Source organism: Salmo salar, chromosome ssa09 (assembly GCF_905237065.1).
Source record: "Salmo salar chromosome ssa09, Ssal_v3.1, whole genome shotgun sequence".
In the NCBI taxonomy this organism is placed as follows: Eukaryota; Metazoa; Chordata; class Actinopteri; order Salmoniformes; family Salmonidae; genus Salmo; species Salmo salar.
In genome coordinates, this window is record NC_059450.1 from 136,021,276 (window position 1) to 136,033,753 (window position 12,478).

The 12,478-nt window shown below is 42.0% G+C and overlaps 1 protein-coding gene across 5 annotated transcripts in view; it reads right to left on the reverse strand.

Annotated features, from left to right (window-relative positions):
- Positions 1-12,478, reverse strand: part of LOC106612963 (CMP-N-acetylneuraminate-beta-galactosamide-alpha-2,3-sialyltransferase 4) — a 56,753-nt gene that overhangs the window by 22,955 nt on the left and 21,320 nt on the right. For 4 of the 5 annotated variants that reach the window (XR_006771186.1, XM_014214690.2, XM_014214691.2 and 1 more), the window contains 3 exons: positions 2,700-2,771; positions 1,402-1,474; positions 951-1,043 (listed from right to left, as the gene is read on the reverse strand). Coding sequence is in view for 4 of the 5 variants with exons in the window: in XM_014214690.2 (XP_014070165.1) it covers positions 951-1,043; positions 1,402-1,474; positions 2,700-2,721 (188 nt within the window). In the remaining variant the exon portion in view is untranslated. Of the gene's footprint in view, positions 1-950; positions 1,044-1,185; positions 1,376-1,401; positions 1,475-2,699; positions 2,772-12,478 lie in introns of those variants that run through there. The other variant, XM_014214692.2, reaches the window with a different exon arrangement.

The following is a 12,478-nucleotide window of genomic DNA, read 5'->3' on the forward strand; positions in this document are numbered from 1 at the left end:
TGTCTCCTGGTGTTTGTTCTCTGGTTGGAATTTAACATGGAGGATTATGTTTTGGATGCCCGCTGTTTACGAGTAAGTAACAGTCTTTGACAGTGAGTCGTTGAGATATATTACCATGGTGTGCCAGTTGTAGTTGTCAGTGAAAGACTAAGGGACAACTTGGGGGCTTCCAATTAAGAGTGACATTGTTATTGCCTAGGAGGCCTCCCAGTGTCTGATACTGTAATTAAGCATCTAATTTGCATGTGAAAAATGACCTGACCTTCTCATCACATGAATCAAAATCAGTTGGTAAACAGTATTGATCTTGAGAAAATGGAGCATTGTTAATCTCTATATTTTACAGGTCCTGTCTGAGGGGAGCTGAGAGGAGGCCAACTGAACTCTATGGTCTAGTGGTCAGAGAAAGAAATAGCTGACCCCAAGGTTGCTGGATGGAGCATATCACTGTTGCACACTTGAGCAGGGCACAGAAACAGAACAGCTCCAGTACATACCCAATTGAATAAACTGATAATAGCACAGAGTAAAAATAAATAGAGGACCATTCAAGTGTCCTGGACAAAGGTACTCAGCAAGCTAGAGAAATACATTTGTTCATTGTCCTCCTGAAAAAAACGTTTAATTGTGTGAATCGAAAGCTCCTTTAAAAAAAATTGCTCTTAGGGGTCTGTTTTCATTGACGATCCATCAGTAGTTTCAACTTAAACAATTGTTCCAGAAAATGTACTTTACTGAGTCAATTGGTAGAAAATTATTTCCTTTCATAATAAAATTGTTCTTACTTACAAAAAATGCTGAAATGTACTGGTGACCGGGTGAAAACAGCCCCCAAATGTCCAAAGATGCTGGCACCTTGCATTCCAGTAAAAGCATTGGCAAAAATTAGTTAGACTGAAACCCATCACCCCCACCCTCCTCGTTTTAAAGACAGACACTCCATTACTCACTTAAAATTGAGGCTCTCCCACTTCTTCTGCTTTAGCCAGCCACCACACAGTGACTTGCTAGGAGTCAGAGGAGACTTGCTGGTGCCTCCATAACTGAAAGAAAAGCACACAAATCCCCACAGTTGGGACAGAAACTGTTGACTGTTTAAACACTCACCATGCCCAGTGACTTTAGTTTAAAAAATGTAAAGGGTGGGTATCTATTGAAGGCCTAAATTGACTGCCGTTTACCCACTTAAAGCTGTGGGTAGACAAGATGTTGGCTAGGTGAATGGAGTGGGCTGTCAACATGTTGTGATTCAGCAGCGAGCCTTATTTCAAGGTTTCCCTTTCCTTCAGTAAAGCATAGATGAGCATCTATGTGATTGTTCTGCCTGCTGCTCCACAGAGAGGGAGCTTCCAGGCAGTAGAGCAGGGCTGAGGCCTGAGGGCCGAGCTGGAGAAGCCATACCTCTGGAGGAAGACGTGGGAGCAGTAGTAGGAGACTAAGAACAGTACAACAGCGAACAGTCTAAAGCACCATCCTGGAGAGGGAAAGAACAACCACATGCAATAGATTAGAAACCAACATAATGCTTTTCTTGTATAGCCTGTGGTCAAATCCTAGTCTATGATATTTGAAATTGCTGCTAATTATGGCATGAGATTGCATGAGATCCAATCTGCAGGCAAGCAGGCAGGCATTACTGCAGGCAGATTTTCACTTCCTATAGTATCACTATCTTAACATCCACTGGAGTGGAATGGAAGAGTGCTATTACTTGAGCAGTAAATAAATAAAAAACAAAGCAGCCCCTAGAACTTTCAGTTCCCATATCAAACAACTCTGCCGAACAAAAGTCCCCTCTACCTCCACACTAGCAACATGTCAATGACCACAAACATTCTCTCATCTGGTAGATAAACACTCCCCAGCCCAGACAGTGGTCTACATGTACAGGGGCTTGGGAGGGAGGGAGGGAGGGAGGGAGGGAGGGAGGGAGGGAGGGAGGGAGGGAGGGAGGGAGGGAGGGAGGGAGGGCAGTCCTCAAGCTCAAAGACATACTTCTCACACATTTGTTCCAGGAATACAAATGGCTACTTATACGGTAAAGGCAAACATGTAGTGCCAAACTAAACATGGTCTCCATCGAGCTGAATCTGCTTTTTGGTACTGCCATTAACTGAGCCAGAGAAACCTTGGACTGGCTTTTCATTTTCAACACAGCAGCTAGTCAAACTGAAATGAGCTGAGCTGAAAAAGGTGTAAATGACAAAAGCAAGCACCCGGCTCTGAAGGCAAGGCCAGTGTTTTCTGTCAAAGCTAAAATTAAGAGCAAATGAAAAGGCCAGATCAAGGCAGCGCCAAGCTGTGTGTTTCTGTATGATGATCATAACACATCCAGGAACATCTGGTTATACATGACAGGCTTGGAATGTGTCTTATGTACAATGGAGTATGTACAATGGAATTAATAATGTACTGTATAGGACAAAACACGGTATGTGAGAGCAATAACACAAGGATGTTATTGTGTAACACTACAACTACCAAAAGCTTGAGTGAATTGAAAGAATGCAACTGTACCAGGCTAGAGTTGTACAAATACTGTAAACCTTCTATAAAAAGAAAAGTAAAGAAAACATGTTTTTCATTTCAAGTACAACTACCACAAATGAAGACAGGAGTTAAATGTCTGATTAAAGTTTTGTTTGTGCAGATGTGTATTGACAACAACTCCTGTAAGGAAGCAGCGGGGGGGAGCTTACTTTTAGCAGTCTTTAGGGACATCTTCACATGCTCCTTCGCCCCCTCATCTCGGTACTGCGCATGATGTTACCCTGAGGGGGAAGGTGAAGGAAGAACAGCATATTAGCACCTCTAACATCTGACTCAATCGGACAGGAGTGGCACGAGCAAATTAAATTAACCATATCCCTTAAACGGAGGCTCTCCGCACTGCTAAAGCTAACTCTCTCTCCTCTGCTCTCATCCTTCTAAACCTATCTGCTGCCTTTGATACCGTGAACCATCAGATCCTCCTCTCCACCCTCTCCGAGTTGGGCATCTCCGGCGCGGCTCACTCTTGGATTGCGTCCTACCTGACAGGTCGCTCCTACCAGGTGGCGTGGCGAGAATCCGTCTCCGCACCACGTGCTCTCACCACTGGTGTCCCCCAGGGCTCAGTTCTAGGCTCTCTCCTATTCTTGCTATACACCAAGTCACTTGGCTCTGTCATATCCTCACATGGTCTCTCCTATCATTGCTACGCAGACGACACACAATTAATCTTCTCCTTTCCCCCTTCTGATAACCAGGTGGCGAATCGCATCTCTGCATGTCTGGCAGACATATCAGTGTGGATGACAGATCACCACCTCAAGCTGAACCTCGGCAAGACGGAGCTGCTCTTCCTCCCGGGGAAGGACTGCCTGTTCCATGATCTCGCCATCACGGTTGACAACTCCATTGTGTCCTCCTCCCAGAGTGCTAAGAGCCTTGGCGTGACCCTGGACAACACCCTGTCGTTCTCCGCTAACATCAAGGCGGTGACCCGATCCTGTAGGTTCATACTCTACAACATTCGCAGAGTACGACCCTGCCTTACACAGGAAGCGGCGCAGGTCCTAATCCAGGCACTTGTCATCTCCCGTCTGGATTACTGCAACTCGCTGCTGGCGGGGCTCCCTGCCTGTGCCATTAAACCCCTACAACTCATCCAGAACGCCGCAGCCCGTCTGGTGTTCAACCTTCCCAAGTTCTCTCACATCACCCCGCTCCTCCGCACACTCCACTGGCTTCCAGTTGAAGCTCGCATCTGCTACAAGACCATGGTGCTTGCCTACGGAGCTGTGAGGGGAACGGCACCTCCATACCTTCAGGCTCTGATCAGTCCCTACACCCAAAGAAGGGCACTGCGTTCATCCACCTCTGGCCTGCTCGCCTCCCTACCTCTGCGGAAGCACAGTTCCCGCTCAGCACAGTCAAAACTGTTCGCTGCTCTGGCACCCCAATGGTGGAACAAGCTCCCTCACAACGCCAGGACAGCGGAGTCAATCACCACCTTCCGGAGACACCTGAAACCCCACCTCTTTAAGGAATACCTGGGATAGGATAAAGTAATCCTTCTAACCCCCCCCCCCACACACACACACACAAAAAAATATATAGATGTACTATTGTAAAGTGGTTGTTCCACTGGATATCATAAGGTGATTGCACCAATTTCTAAGTCACTCTGGATAAGAGCGTCTGCTAAATGACGTAAATGTAAATGTACCGTGGGATATGCGTCAACAGCAGCCTTGGGAAAAACCTCTGTATTATCATTAACAGCGGACTCGTACATTTCCTCAGTGAAAACAATGTACTGAGCAAATGTCAAATTGGCTTTTTACCAAATTACCATACAACAGACCACATATTCCCCCTGCACACCCTAATTGACAAACAAACAAACCAAAACAAAGGCAAAGTCTTCTCATGCTTTGATGATTTCAAAAAAGCCTTCGACTCAATTTGGCATGAGGGTCTGCTATACAAATTGATCGAAAGTGGTGTTGGGGGAAAAAAATACGACATTATAAAATCCATGTACACAAACAACAAGTGTGCGGTTAAAATAAGCCAAAAATAAACACATTTCTTCCCACAGGGCCATGGGGTGAGACAAGGATGCAGCTTAAGCCCCACCCTCTTCAACATATATATCAATGAATTGGCGCGGGCACTAGAAAAGTCTGCAGCACCCGGCCTCACCCTACTAGAATCTGAAGTCAAATGTCTACTGTTTACTGATGATCTGGTGCTTCTGTCACCAACCAAGGAGGGCCTACAGCAGCACCTAGATATTCTGCAAAGATTCTGACAGTAAATCTCAGTAAGACCAAAATAATGGTGGTCCAAAAAAGGTCCAGTCGCCAGGACCACAAATACAAATTCCATCTAGACACCGTTGCCCTAGAGCACACAAAAAAACTATACATACCTCGGCCTAAACATCAGCGCCATAGGTAACTTCCACAAAGCTGTGAACGATCTGATAGACAAGGCAAGAAGGGCATTCTATGTCATCAAAAGGAACATAAAATTCAACATACCAATTAGGATCTGGCTAAAACTACATTAATCAGTTATAGAACCCATTGCCCTTTATGGTTGTGAGGTCTGGGGTCCGCTCACCAACCAAGAATTCACAAAATGGGACAAACACCAAAGTGAGACTCTGCATGCAGAATCCTGCAAAAATATCCTCTGTGTACAATGTAGAACACCAAATAATTCATGCAGAGCAGAATTAGGCCGATATCCGCTAATTATCAAAATCCAGAAAAGAGCAGTTAAATTCTACAACCACCTAAAAGGAAGTGATTCCCAAACCTTCCATAACAAAGCCATCACCTACAGAGAGATGAACCTGGAGAAGAGTCCCCTAAGCAAGCTGGTCCTGGGGCTCTGTTCACAAACACAAACACACCCCACAGAGCCCCAGGACAGCAACACAATTAGACCCAACCAAATTATGAGAAAACAAAAAGATAATTACTTGATACATTGGAAATAATTAATTTTAAAAAACAGAGCAAACTAGAATGCTATTTTTCAGTTTTTCACAATTCCTGACATTTAATCCTAGTAAAAAATTCCCTGTTTTAGGTCAGTTAGGATCACCACTTCATTTTAAGAATGTGAAATGTCAGAATAATAGTAGAGAGAATGATTTATTTCAGCTTTTATTTCTTTCATCACATTCCCAGTGGGTCAGAAGTTTACATACACTCAATTAGTACTTGGTAGCATTGCCTTTAAATTGTTTAACTTGGGTCAAACATGTCGGGTAGCCTTCCACAATAAGTTGGGTGAATTTTGGCCCATTCCTCCTGATAGAGCTGGTGTAACTGAGTCAGGTTTGTAGGCCTCCTTGCTCGCACGTGCTTTTTCAGTTCTGCCCACAAATTTTCAATAGGATTGAGGTCAGGGCTTTGTGATGGCCACTCCAATACCTTGACTTTGTTGACCTGAAGCCATTTTGCCACAACTTTGGAAGTATGCTTGGGGTCATTGTCCATTTGGAAGACCCATTTGCAACCAAGCTTTAACTTCCTGACTGATGTCTTGAGATGTTGCTTCAATACATCCACCATATTTTCATTCCTCATGACGCCATCTATTTTGTGAAGTGCACCAGTCCCTCCAGCAGCAAAGCACCCCCACAACGTGAAGCTGCCACCCCCGTGCTTCACGGTTGGGATGGAGATCTTCGGCTGGCAAGCCTCCCCCTTTTTCCTCCAAACATAACGATGGTCATTATGGCCAAACAGTTCTATTTTTGTTTCATCTTGACCAGAGGACATTTCTCCAAAAAGTACGATCTTTGTCCCCATGTGCAGTTGCAAACTGTAGTCTGGCTTTTTTTAATGGCAGTTTTGGAGCAGTGGCTTCTTCCTTGCTGAGCGGCCTTTCAGGTTGTGTCGATATAGGACTTGTTTTACTGTGGATATAGATACTTTTGTACCTATTTCCTCCAGCATCTTCAGAAGGTCCTTTGCTGTTGTTCTGGGATCGATTTGCACTTTTCGCACCAAAGTACGTTTATCTCTAGGAGACAGAACGCGTCTCCTTCCTGAGCTGTATGACGGCTACATGGTCCCATGGTGTTTATACTTGCGTACTATTGTTTGTACAGATCAACGTGGTACCTTCAGGCATTTGGAAATTGCTCCCAAGAATGAACCAGACATGTGGAGGTCTACAATTTTGTTTCTGAAGTCTTGGCTGATTTATTTAGATTTTCCCATGATGTCAAGCAAAGAGGCACTGAGTTTGAAGGTAGGCCTTGAAATACATCCACAGGTACACCTCCAATTGACTCAAATGATGCCAAATAGCCTATCAGAAGCTTCTAAAGCCATGAAATCATTTTCTGTAATTTTCCAAGCTGTTTACAGGCACAGTCAACTTAGTGTGTGTAAACTTCTGACCCACTGGAATTGTGGTACAGTGAATTATAAGTGAAATAATCTGTTTGTAAACAATTGTTGGAAAAATAACTTATGTCATGCACAAAGTAGATGTCCTAACCGACATTCCAAAACTATAGTTCGTTAACAAGAAATTTGTGGAGTGGTTGAAAAACAAGTTTTAATGACTCCAACCTAAGTGTATGTATACTTCCGACTTCAACTGTATATATAGAGAGAGAGAGGTGTAGAGAGAGAGGCATAGAGAGAGGCGTAGAGAGAGAGGCGTAGAGAGAGAGAGAGAGAGAGGCACAGAGAGAGAGACAGAGAATATGAATTGGCTGATTATCTCTACTCTGTCAGAGATACGAAGCAGAGACATATCCTTACCAAGTACAGGCTGAGAGACCACCGATTGGCAATAGAAACCGGCAGACGTAAAAAGACATGGCTAACCAAAGAGGAGCGTGTATGTGGTCACTGCACGACAGGGGAGGTAGAAACAGAGATGCACTTTCTCCTTTACTGTGAGAAATATTCCTCACCAAGATATTCATTATTCACAGAAATGATCACATTTAATCCACATTTTAACTTAAAGCCAGAGGAAACACTAAAGATACTCATAGGCGAAGGAGCAATGGCTCCTCTTGCAGCCAAATATGTATTTGCCTGCCATAGCCTGAGAGATATTGAATAATAACATCTGCATAGTAAATATTAACTTTCTTATTATTAGTATTATTGTTGTTACTATTATTGTTGTTGTTGTGATTATCATTCCAAATAGTAGTGGTATGGGTATTATAGGGGTATTGGTAATGATAGCAGTTTAGTGATGGTGGTGGTAGTTGTAGTAGTAATGATGATGATGATGGTGGTGGTAGTAATGATGATGATGGTAAGGATGACAGTTAGTTAGTTAGTTAGTTAGTTAGTTAGTTAGTTAGTTAGTTAGTTAGTTAGTTAGTTATAGTTTCATTTTCCATGTTTAGCTTTTTATATTTATTACATTTCTACTACTGACTGTTACCATTTCATTGTTGTGATTTTATATTATTATTTACTACCATTGTATATTATTATTTGTTATGCTTTATAATTTTATTACAATGTATATTGTATACATTGCTGCTTTGGCAATATTGACACAATATTTTTTATGGCAATAAAGCAGCTTGAATTTGAGAGAGATAGAGAAAGGCATAAATAGAGAGAGGCATAGAGACAGAGAGACAGAGAGAGAGAGAGACATAGAGAGAGAAGCGCTTAGAGAGAGAGGCGCATAGAAAGAGATGCGCATAGAGAGAGAGGCGCATAGAGAGAGAGGCGCATACAGTGGCTTGCGAAAGTATTCACCCCCCCTTGGCATTTTTCCTATTTTGTGGCCTTACAACCTGGAATTGAAATACATTTTTGGAGGGGTTGTCTCATTTGATTTACACAACACGCCTACCACTTTGAAGATGCAAAATATTTTTTTATTGTGAAACAAACAAGAAATAAGACAAAAAAACAGAAAACTTGAGCGTGCATAACTATTCACCACCCCCAAAGTCAATACTTTGTAGAGCCACCTTTTGCAGAAATTACAGCTGCAAGTCTCTTTGGGTATGTCTCTATAAGCTTGGCACATCTAGCCACTTGGATTTTTGCCCATTCTTCAAAGCAAAACTGCTCCAGCTCCTTCAAGTTGGATTGGTTCTGCTGGTGTACAGAAATCTTTAAGTCATACCACAGATTCTCAATTGGATTGAGGTTTGTGCTTTGACTAGGCCATTCCAATACATTTGAATGTTTCACCTTAAAACACTGGATTGTTGCTTTAGCTGTATGCTACTGTAAGTAGAGGGCGACCGGTTATGATTTTGCAACGCCGATAACGGTGCCGATTATTGGAGGGCCAAAAAAGCCGATAGATTAATTGGCCGATTTTTTAAATGTTTTTATTTGTAATAATAACAATTACAACAATACTGAATGAACACTTATTTTAACTTAATATAATACATAATTAGTATCAATTTAGCCTCAAATAAATAATGAAACATGTTCAATTTAGTTTAAATAATGCAAAAACAAAGTGTTGGAGAAGAAAGTAAAAGTGCAATATGTGCCATGTAAAAAAGCTAACGTTTAAGTTCCTTGCTCAGAACATATGAAAGCTGGTGGTTCCTTTTAACATGAGTCTTCAATATTCCCAGGTAAGAAGTTTTAGGTTGTAGTTATTATAGGAATTATAGGACTATTTCTCTCTATACGATTTGTATTTCATATACTTTGACTATTGGATGTTCTTATAGGCACTTTAGTATTGCCAGTGTAACAGTATAGCTTCCGTCCCTCTCCTCGCTCCTACCTGGGCTCGAACCAGGAACACATTGACAACAGCCACCCTCGAAGCAGCGTTACCCATGCAGAGCAAGGGGAACAACCACTCCCAAGTCTCAGAGCGAGTGACGTTTGAAACGCTATTAGCGCGCACCCCGCTAACTAGCTAGCCATTTCACATCGGTTACACCAGCCTAATCTCGGGGGTTGATAGGCTTGAAATCATAAACAGCGCAATGCTTGAAGAATTGCGAAGAGCTGCTGGCAAACGCACGAAGGTGCTGTTTGAATGAATGCTTACGAGCCTGCTGCTGCCTACCATCGCTCAGTCAGACTACTCTATCAAATATCAAATCATAGACTTAATTATAACATAATAACACACAGAAATATGAGCCTTTGGTCATTAATATGGTCGAATCCGGAAACTATCATTTCAAAAACGAAACGTTTATTATTTCAGTGAAATACGGAACCGTTCCGTATTTTATCTAACGGGTGGCATCCCTAAGTCTAAATATTCCTGTTACATTGCACAACCTTCAATGTTATGTCATAATTATGTACAATTCTGGCAAATTAATTACGGCCTTTGTTAGGAACAAATGGACTTCACACAGTTCGCAATGAGCCAGGCGGCCCAAACTGCTGTATATACCCTGACTGCTTGCACGGAATGCAAGAGAAGTGACACAACTTCCCTAGTTATAAGAAATTCATGTTAGCAGGCAATATTAACTAAATATGCAGGTTTAAAAATATATACTTGTGCATTGATTTTAAAGAAAGACATTGATGTTTATGGTTAAGTACATTGGTGCAACGACAGTGCTTTTTTCGCAAATGCGCTTGTTAAATCATCTCCCGTTTGTCGAAGTAGGCTGTGATTCGATGAGAAATTAACAGGCACCGCATCGATTATATGCAACGCAGGACACGTTAGATAAACTAGTAATATCATCAACCATGTGTAGATAACTCGTGATTATGTTAAGATTGATAGTTTTTTATAAGATAAGTTTAATGCTAGCTAGCAACTTATCTTGGCTTCTTGCTGCCCTCGAGTAACAGGTAGTCAGCCTGCCACGCAGGCTCCTCGTGGAGTGCAATGTAAGGCAGGTGGTTAGAGCGTTGGACTAGTAACCGGAAGGTTGCAAAAATGAATCCCCGAGGTGACAAGGTATAAATCTGTTGTTCTACCCCTGAACAAGGCAGTTAGTAACCCCCGTTCCTAGGCCGTCATTGAAAATAAGAATGTGTTCTTAATTAATCTGACTTGCCTAGTTAAATAAAGGTGTAAAAAAAAAGCTAAAAAAAAATATAATTACAAAAAATTTCAATTAAAATCAAAAAAACGGCAAATTGGTGTCCAAAAATACCGATTACCGATTGTTATAAAAACTTGAAAATCGGCCCTAATTAAATCGCCCATTCCGATTAATCGGTCAACCTCTAATGCTAAGAGTCATTGTCCTGCTAGAAGGTGAACCTCTGAAACAGGATTCCTTCAAGATTTCCTTGTATTTAGCGTCATCCATCATTCCTTCAATTCTGACCAATTTCCTAGTCCCTGCCGATGAAAAACATACCCACAACATGATGCTGCCACTACCATGTGTCACTGTGGGGATGAAGTTCTCGGGGTGATGAGAGGTGTTGGGTTTGCACCAGACATAGCGTTTTCCTTGATGGCCAAAAAGCTACATTTTAGTCTCATCCAACCAGAGTACCTTCTTCCATATGTTTGGGGAGTCTCCCACATGCCTTTTGGCAAACACCAAATGTGTTTGCTTATTTTTTTCTTAAGCAATGGCTTTTTTTCTGGCCACTCTTCCGTAAAGCCCAGCTCTGTGCAGTGTACGGCTTAAAGTGGTCCTATGGACAGATACTCCAATCTCCTCTGTGGAACTTTGCAGCTCATTCAGAGTTATCTTTGGTCTCTTTGTTGCCTCTCTAATTCCCTCCTTGCCTGGTCTGTGAGTTTTGGTGGGCGGCCAACTCTTGGCAGGTTTGTTGTGGTGCCACATTCTTTCCATTTTTTTATAATGGATTTAATGGTGCTCCAGGGGATGTTCAAAGTTTTGAATATTTTTTATGACCCAACCCTGATCTGTACTTCTCCACAACTTTGTCCCGGACCTGTTTGGAGAGCGCCTTGGTCTTCATGGTGCCACATTCTTTCAATGTTTAATAATGGATTTAATGGTGCTCTGTGGGATGTTCAAAGTTTTAATATTTTTGTATAACCCAACCCTGATCTGTACTTCTCTACAACTTTGTCCCTGACCTGTTTGGTGAGCTCCTTGGTCTTCATGGTGCCGCAGACTCTGGGGCCTTTCAGAACAGGTGTATATATGTGTATATATACACTAAGATCGTGTGACAGATCATGTGACACTTAAAGTCCACCTGTGTGCAATCTAACTAATTATGTGACTTCTGAAGGTAATTGGTTGCACCAGATCTTATTTAGGGGCTTCATAGCAAATGGGGTGAATGCATATGCACGTACCACTTTTCAGTTTTTAAATTTTTTAGAATTTTTTGAAATAAGTATTTTTTTTCCCATTTCACTTCACCTATTTTGACTATTTTGTGTATGTCCTACATGGAATCCAAATAAAATACAGATTTAAATTATAGGTTGTAATGCAACAAAATAGGAAAAATTCCAAGGCGAATACTTTTGCAAGGCACTGTAGAGAGAGCTGCATAGAGAGAGCGGCGCATAGATAGAGATATGCATAGAGATTGAGGCATAGAGAGAGAGAGATGGGTCAGATCAGTAAGAGGATGAACGGGAGAGATGACACTTCATCACTATCCAGGGACATTTTCAATCCCACACTGTCACATACAGCTCACCACAATCTGCTACTTTAAATTGTGCTTTGGAGTGGCCAAATTTAAATTACGGATTAGATGAGATTATAGGTCACTGATGTCAATCACATCAGTCATTGATTCATTCATTGATTCATTGATTCATTGATTCATTGATTCATTCAGACAGACAGACAGACAGACAGACAGACAGACAGACAGACAGACAGACAGACAGACAGACTTGGACACGGATCTTCCACGGACTCCCCGTCTCTGGACATAATCTGACCACAACCCCCAATGTCATTGTCCAGAATTATGACGGTTTGCCCAGCCTTGACGGTTTGCCCAACACTTCACTCAACTACAGATGTTTTTACATTTGGAACAAAACATTGACAACGAAATATATCCATGTAAGATGCTTGTTT